Raw genomic sequence first — 22,996 nt, forward strand, 5'->3', positions numbered from 1 at the left:
GCTCTCAGTCTACTGGGCCGCTGTGTCAGGGGCCATGCCAGCCAGGAAATGACTGGCAGGCTTCTTATCACCATGACCAGCTTCATAGCTGCACTGCCACCCAGGTGGTTAGGGCTCCTGGAGTTCCCCAGTATTCCCAGATGCTGGGCTGAGTGTGTCAGGATGATTCCATCCAGCTGTGAGGTCCCTATCCCTTTAAGACTTTCAAAAAGCAGTCGCTTTTCTTTTGTCCTAGGGGAACCAGTTGCAGGTACCTGTTCTCTGATTTTACTTTTCCGTTTCTCTAATATCCAGCACACTGTGCACTGTGTGTCTGCACTCCTGATGTGGATTACTAGAGCTAGTTGTTTAGCAGCCCTGGGCTTTCACTCCCTCACCACACTGACTCCTTTCCTCCCACTGGAGAGCTAGGCTGGGGGTAGCGCTCAGGTCCTGCCAGGCTGAGGTTTGTATCTTACCCCCTTTGTTAACTTTGCTGAGTTCTCATGGATGTAGATGTAGCCTGGCTGTTGTACTGTATCCACTGGTCTCTCTCTTAGGAATAGTTGTATTTGTTGTATTTTCAAAAATATATATGGTTTTGGGAAGAGATTTCCACTGCCCTACTCACGCCACCATCTTGGCTCCTCCCTATTGTCTGTATCCTCATTTTATTGAGGGTTTTTAACATGAAGGGATTTTGTGTTTTGTCAAAGGCTTATTCTACATCTTTGGAAATTATATGATTATTTTATTCTATCATATTCTTTTTTATATACTTTAGTCTATATTTTATATACTTTTTATATACTTTAGTCTATATTATATTTTATATACTTAGTCTATATTATATACTTTAGTCTATATTACATTTATTGACTTGTGTATATTGTGCTAGCCTTGCATCTCAGTGATAAAACTATTGGTCATGATGTATGATCCTTTTAGTTTATTGCTCATATTTTGTTGAGAATTTTTGCATCTATATTCATTGGGGATATTTTTCTACTTTTAATGTTCTTGAACTGTCCTATGACTTTGTTATTAAGGCAATGTTGGCTTTATAAAATGAAGTTGAGGGTGTTCATCTTCCTTAATTTTTTGAGTTTGTAAGGAATTAGCATTGATTCATCTGTAAATGTTTGGTTGCACTCACTGGAGAAGCCACCTGGTCCTGGGATTACCTGTGTTGGGAAGTTTCTGATTATTGATTCAATATCCTTACTTTTAATTTGTTCAGATTTTCTATTTCCCCATGGTTCAGTGTTTGTAGATTGTACGTTTCTTGTAATTCATCTATTTCTTATGTGTTATTCAATTTGTTGGATGTGTTAGTCTGCCATGATCGCATTATATATCTGTGGTATCAGTTATAAAGTATCCTCTTTCATTTCTGATTTTGAGTCATCTCTCTTTTTTTCTATTTGGTCTTCTTAAAAGTTTGTCAATTTTTAATTTTTTTCAAAAGTCATCTCTTAGTTTCATTGTTTTCTGTTGATTTTTCTATTGTTTTCCTGCTCTCTTACATTTATTTCCCCTCTGATTTATGTCTTTCTTCATTTTATTAATTTTGTGCTTAGTTTGTTCTTTTTATCAAGTTCCTTGAGGTGTAAAGTTATGTATAATCTTTCTACTATTTTAGTATGAGTTTTTACTATAAACTTCCCTGTGGGATTTTTTTCAGTATGTCTTAGGTTTTGGTGTGTTGTGTCTCCATTTTCATTAATTCAATACATTTGTTGTTTTAATCTCTTCTTTGACCCAATGGCTGTTCAGGGGTGTGTTGTTTATTCACCACTTCCTTATACATTTTTGTTTCCTTGTTGTTTTCCTAGTTTCATATCATTGTGTTACAGAAGATATTTCGTAGAATTTCACTTTTTAAAGTTTGCTAAGACTGTTTTGTGCCCATGATGTGATCTATCCTAGACAATGTTTCATGTACTTTAGAAGAACGTGTACTCTGCTACTGTTGGATGGAACATTTTATGTATGTCTTTCGGGCCCATTTAATCTAATGATGGTTCAAGCTCAATGCTTCCTTGTTGATTTTTCTGTCTCAGTGATCTATCCATTGCTGAAAGTGGGGTATTTAAGTCCCTTACTAAATAATAATGGTATGGTTGTCTGTTTCTCTCCTCAGATCTGTTAGCATTTGCTTAATATATTTATGTGCTTCCTTGTTGGGTGTGTATATATTTATGAGTGTTATATTCTCTTGATGAATTGACCCATTTATCAATTTATAATGACCTTCTTTGTCTCTTATTACCCCTTTGGTATATTTTTTCTGATGTAAATATACTCACCTCTGCTTTATTTTTGTTTACACATACATAATAAATATTTTCCCATTCCTTTACTTTGAACTTATATGAGTCCTTTATTACGTTATCACATAGTTGGGTCTCATTTTTTTCTTTAACTTTCTAGACATTCTGTGCCTTCTGATGGTGAGTTTAATCTGTTTATATATAGAGTAACTATTGACATGTAATGACTTACTAATGCATTTTATTGTGTTCTAGCTCTTTTGTAGTCAGATTATTTCTTCCTCTGTTTCTATCTATATTTATAAATTGGTGATTTTGTGTGTGGTGTGTTCTGATACCCTTTTCTTTATCTTTTGAGAATATACTCTAGGTTTTGCTTTGTAGTTATCAAGAGTAAATAACACAGTAGATTATATGTGGTAGGTACTTTGATTACATCCAAAGCTTCATGCTTTTACTCTCCCCATTTGTATTTTTGATGTAACAATTTACCTATTTTTATGTTGTGTTTTCATGAAAAACTTACAGTGTGTTTAGTTACTGTAAATACTTTTGTCCTTAACTTTTGTATTATTAAGTAGTTAACAGACCATCCTATCACATAATTTGATATGGCTAAAGCTAGCTGTATAATTACCTTTACCAGTGTGATGTAAATTTTTTTTTTTTCATGAACTAATTAGCAGTTTTTGTTTCTGCCTGATCATTTTTCAGCTTTTCTTGCAACGTGGATCTGGTAAAGTTACTCAGAATTTTAAAGTAATTATTTCTCCAGTATTTCTGAAGGCTAACTTTGCCAAATAGAGTATTCTTGTCTGGTAACATATCTTTCAACACTTTCAGTATGTCTTTCCACCTACCCTTGGCCTGTCTGGTTTCTGCTGAGAAATTTGCAGTAGCCTAGGGGATGTTCCTTTGTAGGTTATAATGCTTTTTCTATTGCTGCTTTCTGACTCTCTCTGTCTTTTATTTTTGAAAGTTTTATTATAATGTGTCTTAGAGAAGGTCTTTTTGCATTGAGATATGTGGAAATCTATTAGGTTTGTGAACTAAGATATTTAAATCTCTCTCCAAGTTTGACAAGTTCTTAGCTATTATTTCTTTCAATAAACTCTTTGCCCCTTCTCCCTCTCTTCTTCTGGAACTCCAATTATTCTAATTTTGTATGTTTTACTGAATCCTTTAGATCACAAAGGCTTTCTATGTTTTTTTTTTCACTTATTTTTTTTCTTCGTTCTACTCTGCTTTGGTTATTTCAAAGTTGTTTTTCTCTAGCTCAATGATTCTATCCTCTGCTTGATTTATTCTGCAATAGATTCTCTCTATTGAATTTTTCCATTCATTCATTGAATTCTTTAGCTCCAGAATTTCTGTCTTTATCTTGTTTTATGATTTCCAGCTCTTCCTTGAATTTTTCATTTTGCTCATGCACTCTTGCCCTGATTTTGTTGAATTTTCTTTCTTATATCTCATTGGATTTCCTTAAAGCAGCTCTTTTCAAATTTTTACCAGATAAATTGCAAAATTTCATTCCTTTGATTCAGTTATTAATTATTCTTTGATGATGATATGTTTCATTGATTTTTCATGTTTCTTGTATTTTTGCATTGATGACTTTGCATTAAGGTAATGGACACCTCCTCAAATCTTTACTATTTGCATACAGTGGGGATATACTATTCATTGATCCTATTATATCTTGATGCTTTCTCTTTGTATGGCGACCTCAACTCCACACTTCTTGCTCCCTCTTGTGGGAAAGTTCTTGAGCTCTTGTGTCTTATCTGGTTCTTACAATTCCCGTGGTTGGCTGATGGAATCTTTTATTCCCCAAAAGTGGTGTTACACCTAATGTTTTTTCCAGAAAGTGGTTTCTTCCTTGCTCACAGACCCTGGTCTGATTTTTCTGACACACTCTGTTTACCAGGTCTCACTCTTGCCACCACACTAGGAGTGGGCACACAAAACCAGCTGCAGAGTGGAGGCAGGTATAGGTTTGACACTCAGGTATTGGGAGTGCCCATGGGTTCAGTGGAAATCATTAGATAAGTTTCATCCATAGGTTCATAAGTGGACTTTCTGATGAAGTCCTGAGTCTGTCAGCAGGGACCATGCCCTTTAATTTCCTTTGATATTCTTATCTGCTTGTTTCCTGATCTCCTCCTGGACCCCTCACCCCAAGTCCTGGAGTTCCTACCTCAGTATTCTGGGTGCTGCTGTACATAAATGGTATTCTCCACCTGTATCCTGCACAGCTAAGGTAACAAGACACTCACTCACCATTCTCCTTTTTCCATTTGTGAGATGTCGACACTGGCTATTCCAGCCCCATGCAATTTTACCTTGGGGGAGAGTTGGCACTGGAAAAATTTCTCTTATCATTTCCATTGCATCCAAATTTTTCTCAGTGGAGCACTGGAATCTCACATCTGGGTTGCCAAATTTATACAAGTCTCTCATCTGTGGATGCATGCCCAAGTCACTACTCTTCAGTTTTTCTCTGACTGCTGGCAAAAGGAATTGGAGCAGGTTTGCTGGCTTCTGCTGTATCCACAGACTATACAGAGGTCTGTCTGCCAAAACTAAACTTCGAGTTGGGAAATAATCCTCCTGGTCCCATGGCATATGGTCCTTTTGTTCATGGATGGATCCAACTTTCTGGAGTCAAAAGGTAGAACAAAAAGGAAGGATGTATTTGCTGTCACAATGCCCTGACAACACTCCTCTTAAATTTTATATCCAGTAAGCCTCACTTCTTGTGGTGTATATTTCTGCAGGTTTTTAAGAATGCACAGCTGTGTATCCACCACTCATTGGTGATGTAGAACAGTTATTTCACAACCTAAAATTTTCTTGTTCTTTAGCCTATCTATCCTTGTGCTGTTACCACACCATATTAATTACTTTAGCTTCATGATAAGATCTGACACATGAAGAACATATGTCTTGTTTTCTTCAGTATATCTTGAGCATTCTTAGTCCTTTACACTTCTGTGTACATCTGATTGGGGCTGTTAGCATTTGCTTAATATATTTATGTGCTTCCTTGTTGGGTGTGTATATATTTATGATTGTTATATTCTCTTGATGAATTGACCCATTTATCATTTTATAATGACCTTCTTTGTCTCTTATTACCCCTTTGGTATATTTTTTCTGATGTAAATATAGTCACCTCTGCTTTATTTTTGCTTACACATGCATAATAAATATTTTCCCATTGGTTTCTGATTGGGGCTGCATTGAATTAATAGATCGTTTTGCAATTTGTGTAAACAAAGTGTGGGTCTTTTACTGTGTTGTAATTGGTTTCTTTGTAAGAACATCTTATGCATATTTTTATCATTATGGCAAACTACTGAGTGCACATATTAACTATTTTTTAAATGGTGAAAATTCAGACTTCAGATGTTATTAATCTGTTATTATAAAAGTTTAATGTTTTTCAGCTACCAACCAATAGTTGACTACATAGATTCCCAGTTTGAAGCCTATCTTCAAGAAGAATTGAAAATTAAACGTTCCTTCACTGACTACCATGATTCTCGTGTACATGTATGCCTTTACTTCATTTCACCTACAGGACATTCTCTGAAGTCCCTTGATCTGTTGACCATGAAGAACATTGACAGTAAGGTATGTTTGATAAATCCATCAACCTATCAAGATTTAATCATTATTTTGAGAGAATATGTATTTTTAAAGCCTTTGCATACAAGAATTTGTTATTTTGTAATGTGTGTATATATCATATTTTTTCATTAATCTTTAAATGATTTATATTTATTTCCTAGGGTTACTATTACAAAAAGACTTAATGGCTTAGACATCATAATTAATTTTTATCACAGTTCTGAAAGCTAGAAGTCCAATATCAAGACGTCATCAAGTTTTTTCTTCTGAGATCTGTCTTCTTGGTTGGCAGATGTATGCCCTCTCACCATGTATTCAGCATGAACTTTCCTCTGTGCATACATCTGATGACCCTTTGCCCAAATTTCCCTTTCTTGTTAAGATATCAGTCAGATTGTATTGGAGCCTATCCTAATAACAGCCTGATTTTAATTTAATCATCACTTTAAATATTCTATCTCCAAACACAGTCACAACCTGAGACACTGAGGATTAGGGCTTCAACATATGCACTGGGAGGGAGGCATATTCAGTCCCTAACATCATCTGATAGTTCAAATACATCAAAGCACATTGATATTGTTCACCCTAGCTTTCTTTCCAGAGAATTTTATTTAGAAAATTTATTTAGCAGTTAGGAAAATGAGATACAGGTTAAAAATTAAAAATTAGTTTTTTTTGTGATTAAATGATAATCAGATTATGGTCATTTGCCTGTATTTTTTAATTTGAATTTACTCTATAACACTATATAATACCTTATAGTACTAAATGTACTCTATAATTCTATAAATATACCATTAATATTTAACTGGTACCACTGATGGTGTGAAACATAAACTTTTGATGATTCTGGCTACTGGTCCAATCAGAGAGGATGCAGAATGCAATATGGAGGGTTTGTATACATATGAAAGAAACTGTTATGTCATGAAATTCTTTATTACACTCAGCCCTGATAAAACATGCTTTCTTCAACTTTATTTAGTGGAAGGGAGGAAAGTTCTAAAATTGGGTTCCCTTTATCAAAGAAAGCCTGAATTTTGCTGTGTATTTTTCAAACTAGAAACACATGTACTTCATCTCATAATGTCAACTAATTAAAGACGTTAGATTTCTAGTTAAAATTAAGAGCAACTTCAGTTTCTTGATTAGTGGGACATTAAGTAGTCAGGAACACACTGTTTTATTATTAATTTTATGGGCAGCTGTAGTCACCAAGCTATTACCATATACAGAAAATTGTTAATTTTTGTAAGACCACATTAGATAAAGCTGTGAGCAAGGGTGTGTGTGTGTGTGTGTGTGTGTGTGTGTGTGTGTGTGTGTGTGTGTGTGTGTGTCTGTTGTCTTCCAGGTAATCAGCTCTCCTTGCAATAAGTGACTTTTAGTTCTCAAATATGAGCACCTGAGGAATTATGGATGTGGAAAGTTTCCATTTCCCATGTGTTAGTGATTTACTATCACTAGAAGATAGCTTTACTCAGCTTTCTCACTAACGCAATTTTTTGAGATATTTCAAGACATTTATTTTAGTCTTAAATTTACCTTAGCAGTTGTCTGCTTTTTACTGTAAGAGCTGTTATTTAAGTTTTTATTAGACAATGTTGCAACATCTGTGTTATAATATTGATGCTCTTGATTTGCACAAGGAATTTTTTAAAATGTTCTTTGAAGAATCTAAAACTAAACATACTGAAACTGACTTTTACACATCCTACTATATCTCAGAACATGATATTGTGTATCTATGATTTAATAAGATGTTATTTTAACAATAATAAAACATATTTTAGATTTTTGCATATTGCTATTTTCTACAAAACTTAATTAGAAAGGTAAATGCGTGGAAACAGGAGTGATCATATTGTACAAAAAGGAAGAAAAATTTATGAATAAAATTTCAAGCTGAAATATACAATATGAAAATAATTACTTTTCATAAATTACAAATGAATGTATTTGTCAGCAAGATGCTAAACACACACAGGCACACACTTAGCATTTAAAATGTGGTAACAAAAAGTCTCTTATTTTTAAGAGGTCTTTGGAAAGCATAAGCAAATATTCTGCAAAGACACCTAGGTAGAGTGAAGATCTGTGAAAATGGAGCATTAAGAATGCATTTTGGAGAAGGTGATGTAAAGAAATGACAGGTAGAAGAAGAAAGTTGATCTGTTTTTTCTATTTTGATGAAAGGTCTCTGACTTCTTAACACTTATTTAAAAAATAAATAAAATTGGTAATGAATTGAATAGGGTTCTTCACTTTGCTACTTATATTTTTCTCACTCCAGAAATTGTGGAAGTGTAAGAAAGTTTGAGAAGAAAAATAAAATCGACTTCTAAGCCTGTCTTCTGATAAAAGATTAATATTTAGAGGTACTGATGAGTACAGAAAGCGATTTTTGAGAAAGGCATGACAGCCAGTGAATACTGAGTTATAAAAAGTTGTCAGAAATTGTGCAGTTTTGACTGTAAAATTTCCATGATTAACAATCAGTCTCAATGGTGGGATTTTGTTTGCTTCCTTCTTAACAGGTGAACATTATACCACTGATTGCCAAAGCAGATACAATTTCTAAAAATGATTTACAGCAATTTAAGTGTAAGATAATGACTGAATTGGTTAATAATGGCATCCAGATATACAAGTTCCCAACAGAAGATGGAACTACTGCTCAAGTGAACTCTTCAAAGAATGTAAGATTCTGATTATTGAATATCAATTTGTTTTATGTGGAAATGAAACATATAACATAAGTAACAATATTTGTAATATATTGTCACTTGTCTCTGGCAAAGAGGCTATTAATAAGGTCTTTTTTCCTCCCCAAATCCAGTGGGAGTAAATCTAATTAAGGAGGTGAAAGACCTGTATTCTGAAACCTGTAAGACTGATGAAAGAAACTGAAGAAAGATATTCCATGCTCATGAACGGGAATTATTTTATTTTCCAGGTTTATTTATTTTCTTTAGCTCTTCTTCCCCACTACCTTCATCTTTCTTCTCCACTAATCCTAGGCAACTTCTTTGTAGATTTCTCTTTTCTGGACACAGCATATGAATGGAATTATATAAAATTTAGTGTTTTCATGTGCTGCTGGTTGTTATATCTTCTTGGGAGAAACATTTATTCAGATCATTTGTCCATTTTAAACTAAGGTTTTCTCATTTATTATTATTGAGTTGTATCATAGTTTTATTTTATTATAGTATTTTATTATTGATATCTTTACTCTGGATACAATTTCCTTATGAGATACAGGATTTGCAAATATTTTCTCCAAACCTGTGGGTCATCTTTTCACTTTGCTTTTGGTATCTTTTGAAAACACAAAAGTTTTTAATTTTGATGAAGTCCAATTTATCTATTAGTGTTGCTTGGGTTTTTGGGACATATATAAGAATATTTTGCCAATTTCAAGTAACCAAGGTTTACTTATGTTTTCTTCTCAGAACACAATTTAAAACGTGGTAAAATATACATAATGTGAAATTACTATCTTAAATAATTTAAGGTGTAGAGTTAAGTGACATTTTATACATTCACATTGCTGTGCTCCCATCACCATCTATCCATACAACTTTTTCTAGCTTGCAAAACTGAAATTCCTTATCTAATAAAATATAACTCCCATTACCCTTCCCTAAGCCTCTGAAAATGACCATTGTACTTTCTGCATATGAATTTAACTACTCAAGGTACTTCCTAAAAATGGAATTATACAATATTTGTCCTTTTATTCCTGTATAAATATATTTGAGTTCTTCTTTCAGTTCTTTTGGGTATATGTCAAGAAGTGGAATTGATAGATTTTATGGTAATTCTGTTTAATTATTTAAGGGACTGCTATACTATTTTCCTCAATGGCTGCATTATTTTATATACCCACCAACAGTGTGTAAATATTTAAATTTCTTCACATTCTCACCAACACTTGTTATTGTTTCTCTTTTTAAAAATACAAGCTTATCTTATGATATGAGGTGGTATCTCATTGTGGTTATGATTTGCATTTCCTTAATGATTAGTGATGTTGAACATCTTTTCATGGCTTACTGGCCATTTGTATATCCTCTTTGGAGAAATGTCTATATGTCCATATCATCTAAGTTGTCAGATTTATTGGTGTACAGTTGTCTATAGAACACATTTATCTTTTCTTTCTGCAATGTTGTTAGTAATGTGTCCCTTTCATTTCTGATTCTGGTAATTTGAGTTTTCTCTTTTTATCTTGGTTGATCTAGCTAAACATTTGTGGATTTTGTTGTTCCTTTAAGTAAGAAGCTTTTGATTTCCTTGATTTTCATATTCTTTATTTCATTAATTTCTTCTTTAATCTTTATGACATATATTCTGATTCTTTTGGGTTTCCTTCCTACTTCTTTTATTCAGTGTCTTAAGATGGATAGTTAGGTTACTGATTTCAGAACTTTCTTTTTCCTTTGTAGGCATTGGTGTCTATAAATTTCCATCTAAGCATTGCATGGGCTGCCTCACTTAAGTGTTGATGTATTGTATCTTCATTATCATTTACCTTAGAATTTTTTCTGATTTTCTTTTTGACCTTATTTTCATTTTGAGTATTTAAGGTTGTGTGCTTTCATAACCACATATTTGAGACTCCCAATATTCCCTTATTGATTTGTAATATCATTTCACTGTGGAGGTCATACTTTTAATTTTTTCTATACTTTTCTATTTATTGAATTTAATTTTGTTTCCTATCATATGGCCTATCCTAGATAATCCATGTGTATTTAAAAAATATGCATGTGTGCATATACATATAAATAAGGTAAAAATAATCTGTTTGTTAATATTTGCACAGTTGACATCATTGTTTATATGAAACCACAAGGATAATTAAAATTGTGGCTTATCTTCCCCAAAACTGAATATTTGGAAAAATGTATATGTAGCAATGTTCTTTCACCTCAGAATTTTAAACCCGAATAAGAATGGAATGTATATTCTATTTTTTTTACATTCTTAATTCTTTTTATTTTGATATACTTAATATACAATTACTTGAACATTATGGTTACTAGACTCCCCCTATTATCAAGTCCCCCCAACATACTCCATTACAGTCACTGTTCATCAGCATAGTAAGATGCTATAGAATCATTACTTGTCTTCTCTGTATATACAGCCTTTCCTGTGTCAATCCCAGCTACATTAGGTGTGCTAATTGTAATGCCCCTTTTCCCCCCTTATCCTTCCCTTCCCACCCATCCTCCCCAGTCCCTTTCCCTTTGGCAACTGTTAGTCCATTTTTGGGTTCTGTGAGTCTGCTGCTGTTTTGTTCCTTCAGTTTTTGCTTTGTTCTTATGCTCCACAGATGAGTGAAATCATTTGATACTTGTCTTTCTCAACCTGGCTTATTTCACTGAGCACAATACCCTCTAGCTCCATCCATGTTGTTGCAAATGGTAGGATTTGTTTTCTTCTTATGGCTGAATAATATTCCATTGTGTATATGTACCACATCTTCTGTATCCATTCATCTACTGATGGACACTTAGGTTGCTTCCATTTTTTGACTACTGTAAAGAGTGCCATGATAAACATAGGGGTGCATCTGTCCTTTTCAGAATGGGCTGCTGCATTCTTAGGGTAAATTCCTAGAAGTAGAATTCCTGGGTCAAATGGTACTTCTATTTTTAGTTTTTTGAGGAACCTCCATACTGCTTTCCACAATGGTTGAACTAGTTTACATTCCCACCAGCAGTGTAGGACAGTTCCCCTTTCTCCACATCCTTGTCAACATTTGTTGTGGTTTGTCTTTTGAATGTTAGCCATCCTAACTGCTGTGAGGTGATACCTCATTGTGGTTTTAATTTGCATTTCGCTGATGATTAGTGATGTGGAGCATCTTTCCCTGTGCCTGTTGGCAATCTGAATTTCTTCTTTGGAGAACTGACTGTTCAGCTGCTCTGCCCATTTCTTATTTGGATTAATTGCTTTTTGTTTGTTGAGGCTCTTTGTATATTTTGGATGTCAACTCTTTATTGAATCAATTATGAATATATTCTCCCATACTGTAGGATGTCTTTTTGTCCTATGGATGTTATCCTTTGCTGTACAGAGCCTTTTAGTTTGATATAGTCCCACTTGCTCATTTTTGCTTTTGTTTCCCTTGCCCGGGGAGATATGTTCATGAAGAAGTTGCTCATGTTTATGTCCAAAAGATTTTTGCCTATGTTTTTTTCTAAGAGTTTTATGGTTTCATGACTTATATTCAGGTCTTTGATCCATTCTGAGTTTACTTTTGTGTATGGGGATAGACAATAATCCAGTTACATTCTCTTGCATGTAGCTGTCCAGTTTTGACACCACCAGTAGTTGAAGAGGCTGTCATTTCCCCATTGTATGTCCGTGGCTCCTTTATCATATATTCATTGACCATATGTATTTGGGTTAATATCTGGGCTCTCTAATCTGTTCCATTGGTCTATGGTTCTGTTCTTTTGCCAGTACCAAATTGTCTTGACTACTGTGACTTTGTAGTAAAGTTGAAGTCGGGGAGCTTAATCCCCCCAGCTTTATTCTTCCTTCTCAGGATTGTGTTGCCTATTCTGGGTCTTTTGTGGTCCGAAATGAATTTTAGAATTATTTTTTCCAGTTCGTTTAAGAATTCTGTTGGTATTTTGATAGGGATTGCATTGAATCTTTGCGTAATTTCCTAGGAGTAGATTGCTTTAGGCAGGATGGCCATTTTGACAATATTAATTCTTCCTATCCATGATCATGGGGTGTGTTTCTGTTTATTGGTATCTTCTTTAATTTTTCTCATGAGTTTCTGGTAGTTTTCAGTGTATAGGTCTTTCACATCCTTCATTACGTTTATTCCTAGGTATTTTATTCTTTTTGATGCAATTGTGAATGGAATTGTTTTCCTGATTTCTTTCTGTTAGTTCATTAGTGTATATGAATGCAACAGATTTCTGTGTATTAATTTTGTATTCTGCAAAATTGCTGAATCAGACATTAGTTCTAGTAGTTTTGGAGTGGAGTCTTTAGGGTGTTTTATGTACAATATTATGTCATCTGCAAACAGTGGCAATTTAACTTCATCTTTACCAATCTGAATGGCTTTTATTTCTTTGTGTTGTCCAATTGCCATGGCAAGGACCTCCAGAACTATGATGAATAAAAGTGGAGTGAGTGGGCATTCTTGTTCCCTACAATAAAGGAAAGGCTTTCAGCATCTCTCTGTCAAGTATGATACTGGCTGTGGGTTTATCATATATGGCCTTTGTGATGTTGAGGTACTTGCCTCTATACCAATTTCGTTGAGAGCTTTTGTCATGAGTGGATGTTGAATTTTGTTGAATGCTTTTTTGGCATCTATGGAGGTGATCATGTGGTTTTTGACTTTTTGTTTTGATGTGGTGGTTGATGTTGATGGATTTTCTAATACTGTACCATCCTTGCATCCCTGGAGTAAATCCTACTTGATCATGATGGATGATCTTTTGAATTATGTTTGCTAATATTTTGTGGAGTATTTTTGTATCTATATTCATCAGGGATATTGGTCTGTAATTTTCTTTTTTTTGTGGTGTCTTTCCCTATTTTTGGTATTAGGGTGTTGATGGCCTCATAGAATGAGTTAGGAAGTATTCCGTCATCTTCTTTTTGGAAAACTTTAAGGAGGATAGGTGTTAGATCTGCACTAAATGTTTGAAAAATTCAGTGGTGAAGCCATCTGGTTCTGGTGTTTTGTTCTTGGGTAGGTTTATGATTACCAATTCAATTTAATTGCTGGTAATTGGTTCATTCAGATTTTCTGTTTCTCTCTGGGTCAGCCCTGGAAGGTTGTATTTTTCTAGAAAGTTGTCCATTTCTTCTAGGTTGCCAGTTTTTTAGCATATACTTTTTCATAGTATTCTCTAATAATTCTTTGTATTTCTGTGGTGTCCATAGTGATTTTTCCCTTCTCATTTCTGATTCTATTTATGTGTGCAGACTCTCTTTTTTTCTAAATATGTCTGTCTAGGGGTTTATCTATTTTGTTTATTTTCTCAAAGAACCAGCTCCTGCTTTCATTGATTCTTTCTATTGTTTTATTGTTTTTGATTTTATTTATTTATGCTCTAATCTTTATTATGTCCCTCTTTCTACTGACTTTGGGCCTCATTTGTTCTTCTTTTTCTAGTTTTGTTAATTGTGATTTTAGACTGTTCATATAGGATTGATCTTCTTTCCTGAGGTAGGCCTGTATTGCAATATACTTCCCTCTTAGCACCGCCTTCACTGCATCAAACAGATTTTCTGTTGTTGAATTCTTGTTGTCATTTGTCTCCATGTATTGCCTGATCTTGGTTTTGATTTGGTCTTTGATCCATTGGTTATTTAGGAGCATGCTGTTAAGCTTCCATGAGTTTGTGGGCTTTTCATTTTGCGTAACTTATTTCTAGTTTCACACCCTTCTGGTCTGAGAAGCTGGTTGGTAAAATTTCAATCTTTCTGAATATACTGAGGCTCTTTTTGTGGCCTGATATATGATCTATTCTTGAAAATGTTCCATGTGCATTTGAGAAGAATGTGTATCCTGGTGCTTTTGTGTGGAGTGTTCTGTCGATGTCTGTTAGTTCCATCTGTTTCAGTGTGTTGTTCAATACCTTCGTATCCTTACTTATTTTCTGTCTGGTTGATCTGTCGTTTGGAGTGAGTGGAGTGTTGAAGTCTCCTAGAATGAATGCATTGCATTCTATTTCCCCTTTTAATGCTGTTAGTATTTGTTTCACATATGTGGATGTGCCTGTGTTGAGTGCATAGATATTTAATATGGTTATATCCTCTTGTTGGATTGACCCCTTTATCATTATGTAATGGCCATCTTTGTCACTTATGACTTTCTTTGTTTTAAAATGTATTTTGTCTGATACAAGTACTGCAACACCTGTTTTCTTCTCCATATCAAGTTGGATGAAATTTCTTTTTCCATTCATTCACTTTTAGTCTGTGTATTTCTTTGGGTTTGAAGTGAGTCTCTTTTAGGCAGCATATAGATGGAAAAATATTTGTGGGGAGTCTTGGAGCTGCATAGCCAGCCATTGGGATGGAGCACCTGAACATCATTTAAGTTCCAAACCTGCTGGGTAGAGTGCACCTGGACAATTTTGTCTACCTGTCCTTTCTCCTGATCAGTAAGCTCTGTGCAATCCTTGTCCCTTTAGCAGTCCTCTCACTGTTAGGAAGTCTCTCAGACTGCCTGCCCAGCTCAGCCAGATATGAATTCCTGTTTTCCACAAGTAGCTGGAATCTCTGTCCCTCCAGGTTTTCTGTCTGTCTTAACTTTCTAATCCTACTAATGAGCACCATGCAATGTAGATTCGGGCTCCCAGAGCAGATCCGCAGGGCTAGGTGTTCTGCAGTCCCAGGCCTCCACTCCCTCCTCGCTTTGTTTCTCTTCCTCCTACCAGCGAGCTGGGGTGGGGGAAGGGCTTTCATTCTGCTGGGTCACACCTTTGGTGCGTTACCCTGTTCCGTGAGGTCTGCTTTTTTCTCCAGGTGTGTGCAGTCCCGTGCACTTTCCTCTTGCTCTTTCAGGGCTAGTTGTATTAATTATATTTTCTTATTATATGTGGTTCTAGGAGGAGGTCTCTGTCTCCCCTCTCATGCCACCATCTTTAAACCCATCTCTTCTGCTGACTTAATCTTTAAGACAAAAACTGCTAAGTGCCACGAGCTTGCTATTCATTAAAAGGAATTTTGCTTGATTTGAGATTGATGTGATCAGCCTCTAACCCAAACTCACCCGAGGAGATAGGGAATTATGTACGAATATGATGACTGTATTGTTAAGGGCTTATAGGAATATCATAGCCAGACCAATCAACAAAATGACTGGAGTCAACTAAGGACAAGTTTCACACTTCTCCTCAGACCCTTTGCTGACATCCAGATATCTGAAATTTCTCATCACCTACTCAGTCAACTTCCTCGTGCTCCCCCTTCCCTAATATAAAAGCTTTATCAACCTTAAGTTAAACTCATGCTGTAGGATGTAATTCCTCCATTTCTTGGTCTGCTGGCTTTCAAAATAAAGTCACTTTCCTTGCTCCAAGACCTTGTGCCTTGACTGGATGTTGGCTTGTGAAACAAGTAGAATAAGTAACATATATATGTGTTATATGTAGTGTATATAATATGTATATAGCATACACAATATATATATGTGTGTGTGTGTGTGTGTATACACACACACACACACACACACACACACACACACACACACACTAGTTCTTTACCCAATGACCATTGATGGACACAGGATGCTTCCATGCCTTAGCTATTATAAATAATGTCTTTATTTCTGTTTTTGCTTTATGTACACTGGTATTCAGTGTTTTATTATGTATATGCTTATAATTCTTATACCTTTCTGATCAATTAACTCAATTATTATTACTAAATATCCCTCATTATCTGTAATAATATTTCTTGTGTCAAAGTCCTTTTGTCCAAGCTTTCTTGAAGTTGTTGTTTTTGTGATGTATCTTTTCCATCTTTTTAACTTCAATATATTTATATATTTGACTTTTAATGTGTGTTTCCTGAAGACAAGCTGCTGTATCAAGCTTTGTGTCCAGTTTGAAAATGTGTGTTTTGATAATATTATTTAATCCATTTACATGCAATGTAGGAATTTAGTTAAATTTATGCCTGGCATTTTGCTTTGTTTTATACATAGTCTCATGTATTTTATATTCTGCTATTCCTTTTGTAATTTTTGCATTAAATGTTTTCTAAATTAGTTGTTAAATTTTAAAAATGATTTTTCATATTTTTGAGTTTATTTTTAGTGATTGCTTAGGGTTTATTGCACATATCTTACTTACCAGAATTAACATCAGATTTAAACTAAATTAATTACACTGCTGCATAGAAAGTTTATTCTTATATAGCTTTATTCACTTTTCCTCCTTTTCTTGACATGATTATAGTTATACATTAATGTTAAAACCCCCAAAATGATGCTATGATTATTGTCTAAATATTGGTAGTCATTTCCTTAAATCAATTACCTACCTTCTTTTTTTGTTTTGGCAAACATATTACACACATGTTATATTTTTATGTTACAAGCAGAAGAATATATTAAATACACATTATTTTATATAATTGATTTTAAAATCAGTTAAGAGAAAAAACAGATATATATTTGAACTCTCTTTTCATAACTACATAATAACTTTTGTTGATATTTTTTCACATGGATTCAAATAAACTAGTTACATACTTTCAGTGTGAAGAACTTCCTTTATTATTACTTTTTTTTGAGAGGGCATCTCTCATATTTATTGATCAAATGGTTGTTAACAACAATAAAATTCTGTATAGGGGGGGCAATGCTCAATACACAATCATTAATCCATCTCAAGCCTACTTCTCGTCAGTCTCTGATCTTTTGAAGCATAACGAACAAGTTCTTACATAGTGAACGAATTCTTACATAGTTAATAAGTTCTTATATGGTGAACAGTACAAGGGCATTCACCACAGAAACTTTCGGTTCTGATCATGCATTATGAACTATAAACAATCAGGTCAAATATGAATGTTCGTTTGATTTTTATACTTGATCTATATGTGGATCCCACATTTCTCCTTTTATTATTATTATTACTATTTTTATTTTTAATAAACTGCTGAAGTGGTAGGTAGATACAAGATAAAGGTAGAAAACGTAGTTTAGTGTTGTAAGAGAGCAATTGTAGATGATCAGGTGTGTGCCTGTAGACTATGTGCTAATCCGCGCTAGACAAGGGCAATAAAACATCCATGGATGCAGAAGCTTTCTCTCAACACGGGGGGGGGGGTGATGTTCAAAGCTTCACCACTGTTGTTCCCCAATTTCTCACCTGATGGCCCCCTTGCGACTGTGCCTGTCTTAGGTTGTTCCTCCCTTGAGGAATCTTACCCGTCTCTGGCTAACCAGTCATCTTCCGGGGCCATACAGGGAGATGTAAAGTTGGTAAGTGAGAGAGAAGCCATATTGTTTGCAAAGGTTAGCTTTTTACTTCTTTGCAGATTTATGCCCTGTGGCTTCTATGCCCAGCACTTGTCTCGTGGTATCTTTACCACCTGGAGGAATTATGATGCTCGGTAAATTTGATATGAGGCACGAATTCTATTTAAGGGTTGTAATTAGGAAGGAAGAAGAAAAGCTATAGAGGTAGCATATGGAAGAAAACATGGGAGGATTGATTATTTCTTTGACATATCTTCTTGTAGAGTACCTTAAGCATGTATAGGTTTTAAACTACTAACTAACTTGCACACACATATTAACATAATAGGAATACGGTGACATAAACAAAGCAAATCTATAATTACCAGCCATCTCCAGTGAAGCCAAGAAAACCATTTAGGCACCCTAGGCATTTGTGAAAATTAGTCTATGATATGATGGATATTGTCCAACTGTACTTGAACAGTCTGAGAGAAATCAGACAAATTAAAACAACCCATTTCTGGGATCTGTTCACATCCCATATGTTCTTTTAACCGTAGATAGTCTATAGTTGTAAGATTTTGGAGCTCTACAACTTGCACCCCTCACAACTCCTGATTGGGTTCCAACAGTACAGATCCGGTCAAATTCATTGTCTCACTGTATGCACATGCCAGCCTAGACATCTCCCTCTTCATTCCAATGGCAAGTCCAGGAAATGGTGGGATGGACGCAGCCACAACCGCAGCATCACCCGGATCCCTGTGGAGGCTTTTTGATGATCATCCCCCGGCACGAGTCCTCCAGAGAGTGCTGATGCCGGAAGCTCCTCCTCATATCGTATCTTAGTTCATTTTCTGGGAAGCCAAGCTATGCATTGATGTTTTGCATAAAAACAAACAGACCCTTTGCCCACACTTTGACATGCCTTCTATACCACTGTGTAGAACTCATTGGAGGTCGGCACACAGAAACTGCTTTTTTTTTTCATTAAGAGAAAGGAATATTATCAGAAAAGAGTACCTCCATAGCTGATTATCTGACACCCTTTAAGTGATCAACATTAAGGATATTTAAAGCATGCGTTAATCTTTGATTTACCAATTGTTTTATCCTATCAAGGAGTAATCCCCCTTTTCTTTCTTTTTTTTAAAAATCTTTAATCTACACTTACATGAAGAATACTATGTTTACTGTGCTCTCCCCTATATCAGGTCCCCCCCTAAAAACAACCTTAAAGTCACTGTCCATCAGCATAGCAAAATGTAGAATCACAACTTGTCCTCTCTGTATTGTAGAGCCGTCCCTCCCCTTTCTCCCTCCCCCCTATGCATGCTAATCTTAATACCCCCCTTCTTCTCCCCCCACCTTATCCCCCCCGGCCCACCCATCCTCCGCAGTTCCTTTCTCTTTGGTACCTGTTAGTCCATTTTTGGGTTCTGTAATTCCACTGCTGTTTTGTTCCTTCAGTTTTTCCCTTGTTCTTATACTCCTCAGATGAGTGAAATCATTTGGTATTTCTCTTTCTCTGCGAGGCTTATTTCACTGAGCATAATACTCTCCAGCTCCATCCATGTTGCTGCAAATGGTAGGATTTTTCTTCTTCTTATGGCTGAGTAGTATTCCATTTTGTATATGTACCACATCTTCTTTATCCATTCATCTACCGATGGACATTTAGGTTGCTTCCAATTCTTGGCTATTGTAAATAGTGCTGTGATAAACATAGGGGTGCATCTGTCTTTCTCAAACTTGATTGCTGCATTCTTAGGGTAAATTCCTAGGAGTGGAATTTCTGGGACAAATGGTAGGTCTGTTTTGAGCATTTTGATGAACCTCCATACTGCTTTCCATAATGGTTGAACTAATTTACATTCCCACCAGCAGTGTAGGAGGGTTCCCCTTTCTCCACAGCCTCGCTAACATTTGTTGTTGTTTGTCTTTTGCATGGCAGCTATCCTTACTGGTGTGAGGTGATACCTCATTGTAGTTTTAATTTGCATTTCTGTGATAATTAGCGATGTGGAGCATCTTTTCATGTGTCTGTTGGCCATCTGTATTTCTTTTTTAGAGAACTGTCTGTTCAGTTCCCCTGCCCATTTTTTAATTGGGTTATTTGCTTTTTGTTTGTTGAAGCGTGTGTGCTCTTTATATATTCTGGACATCAAGCCTTTATCGTATCTGTCATTTTCAAATATATTCTCCCATACTGTAGGGTTCCTTTTTGTTCTATTGATGGTGTCTTTCGCTGTACAGAAGCATTTCAGCTTAATGTAGTCCTACTTACTCATTTTTGCTGTTGTTTTCCTTGCCCGGGGAGATATGTTCAAGAAGAGGTCACTCATGTTTATGTCTAAGAGGTTTTTGCCTATGTTTTTTTCCAAGAGTTTAATGGTTTCATGACTTACATTCAGTTCTCTGATCCATTATGAGTTTACCTTTGTATATGGGGTTAGACAAAGGTCCAGTTTCATTATCCTACATGTAACTGTCCAGGTTTGCCAGCACCATCTGTTGGAGAGACTGTCATTTTGCCATTGTATGTCCATGGCAGCTTTATCAAATATTAATTGACCATATATGTTTGTGTTAATTTCTGGAGTCTCTAATATATTCCACTGGTCTGTGGCTCTGTTCTTGTGCCAGTACCAAATTGTCTTGATTACTATGGCTTTGTAGTAGGGCTTGAAGTTGGGGAGTGAGATCTCCCCTACTTTATTCTTCTTTCTCAGGATTGCTTTGGCTATTTGGGGTCTTTGGTGTTTCCATATGAATTTTTGAATTATTTGTTTCAATTCATTGAAGAATGTTGCTGGTAATTTGATAGGGATTGCATCAAATCTGTATATTGCTTTAGGCAGGATGGCCATTTTAACGATATTAATTCTTCCTAGCCATTAGAAGGGGATGAGTTTCCATTTGTTAGTGTCCCCTTTAATTTCTCTTAAGAGTGACTTGTAGTTTTCAGAGTATGTCTTTCACTTCTTTGGTTAGGTTTATTCCTAGATATTTTATTCTTTTTGATGCAATTGTGAATGGAATTGTTTTCCTGATTTCTCTTTCATTGTTAATGTATAGGAAAGCTACAGATTTCTGTGTGTTAATTTTGTATCCTGCAACTTTGCTGTATTCCGATATCAGTTCTAGTACTTTTGGAGTGAAGTCTTTAGGGTTTTTTATGTACAGTACCATATCATCTGCAAATAGTGACAGTTTAACTTCTTCTTTACCAATCTGGATTCCTTGTATTTCTTTGTTTTGTCTGATTGCCGTGGCTGGGACCTCCAGTACTATGTTAAATAACAGTGGGGAGAGTGGGCATGCCTGTCTTGTTCCCGATCTCAGAGGAAAAGCGTTCAGTTTCTCGCTGTTCAGTATGATGTTGGCTGTGGGTTTAACGTATATGGCCTTTATTATGTTGAGGTAGTTGCCCTCTATACCCATTTTGCTGAGAGTTTTTATTATGAATGGATGTTGAATTTTGTCAAATGCTTTTTCAGCATCTATGGAGATGATCATGTGGTTTTTGTCTTTCTTTTTGTTGATGTGGTGGATGATGTTGATGGATTTTCGAATGTTGTACCATCCTTGCATCCCTGGGATGAACCCCACTTGGTCATGGTGTATGATCCTTTTGATATACTGTTGAATTCTGTTTGCTAATATTTTATTGAGTATTTTTGCATCTACATTCATCAGGGATATTGGTCTGTAATTTTCTTTTTTGGTGGGGTCTTTGCCTGGTTTTGGTATTAGGGTGATGTTGGCTTCATAGAATGAGTTTGGGAGTATTCCCTCCTCTTCTATTTTTTGGAACACTTTAAGGAGAATGGGTATTATGTCTTCTCTGTGTGTCTGATAAAATTCTGAGGTAAATCCGTCTGTCCCCGGGGTTTTTTTCTTGGGTAGTTTTTTGATTACCATTTCCATTTCTTTGCTCGTAATTGGTTTGTTTAACTTTTGTGTTTCTTCCTTGGTCAGGGTTTGGAGGTTGCATTTTTCTAGGAAGTTGTCCATTTCTTCTAGGTTTTCCATCTTTTTGACATATAGGTTTTCATAGTAGTCTTTAATAATTCTTTGTATTTCTGTGGGCTCTGTCGTGATTTTTCCATTCTCATTTCTGATTATGTTGATTTGTGTTGATTCTCTTTTTCTCTTAATAAGTTGGGCTAGAGGCTTATCTATTTTGTTTATTTTCTCAAAGAACCAGTTCTTGGTTTCGTTGAGTTTTGCTATTGTTTTATTCTTCTCAATTTTGTTTATTTCTTCTCTGATTTTTATTATGTCCCTCCTTCTGCTGACTTTAGGCCTCATTTGTTCTTCTTTTTCCAGTTTCGATAGTTGTGATTTTATACTATTCATTTGGGATTGTTCTTCCTTCTTCAGGTGTACCTGGATCGCTGTGTACTTTCCTCTTAAGACTGCTTTCGCTGCATCCCACAGAAGTTGGGGCTTTGTTTGTTGTTGTCATTTGTTTCTATATATTCATTGATCTCTATTTTGATTTGTTCATTGATCCTTTGATTATTTAGAAGGATGTTGTTAAGCCTCCATGTGTTTGTGAGCCTTTTTGTTTTCTTTGTAGAATTTATTTCTAGTTTTATACTTTTGTGGTCTAAAAAATTGGTTGGTAGAATTTCAATATTTTGGAATTTACTGAGGCTCTTTTTGTGAGCTAGTATGTCGTCTATTCTGGAGAATGTTCCATATGCACTTGAGAAGAATGTATATCCTGTTGCTTTTGGATGTAAATTTGTTTAGATGTCTGTTAGGTCCATCTGTTCTAGTGTGTTGTTCAATGCCTGTGTGTCCTTACTTATTTTCTGCCCTGTGGATCTATCGTTTGGGGTGAGTGATGTGTTGAAATCTCCTAAGATGTATGCATTGCAGTCTATTTCCCTCTTTAGTTCTGTTAATATTTGTTTCACAAATGCTGGTGCTCCTGTGTTGGGTGCACATATATTTAGAATGGTTATATCCTCTTGTTGGACTGAGCCCTTTATCATTATGTAGTGGCCTTCTTTATCTCTTGTTACTTTCTTTGTTTTGAAGTCTATTTTGTCTGATATTAGTACTGCAACCCCTGATTTCTTCTCACTGTTGTTTGCCTGAAATAAGATTTTCCATCCTTTGACTTTTA

The 22,996-nt window shown here is 35.3% G+C and overlaps 1 protein-coding gene across 5 annotated transcripts in view; it reads left to right on the top strand.

Annotated features, from left to right (window-relative positions):
- The window catches only part of SEPTIN14 (septin 14), a 234,356-nt gene that overhangs the window by 134,731 nt on the left and 76,629 nt on the right, over nucleotides 1-22,996 (top strand). For 4 of the 5 annotated variants that reach the window (XM_073215254.1, XM_037003114.2, XM_037003112.2 and 1 more), the window contains 2 exons: nucleotides 5,687-5,888; nucleotides 8,426-8,587. In XM_073215254.1, the coding sequence (XP_073071355.1) occupies nucleotides 5,687-5,888; nucleotides 8,426-8,587 (364 nt within the window). The remainder of the gene's footprint in view (nucleotides 1-5,686; nucleotides 5,889-8,425; nucleotides 8,588-22,996) is intronic. The other variant, XM_037003113.2, reaches the window with a different exon arrangement.

This window comes from Manis javanica, chromosome 10, assembly GCF_040802235.1.
Source record: "Manis javanica isolate MJ-LG chromosome 10, MJ_LKY, whole genome shotgun sequence".
Taxonomy (NCBI): Eukaryota; Metazoa; Chordata; class Mammalia; order Pholidota; family Manidae; genus Manis; species Manis javanica.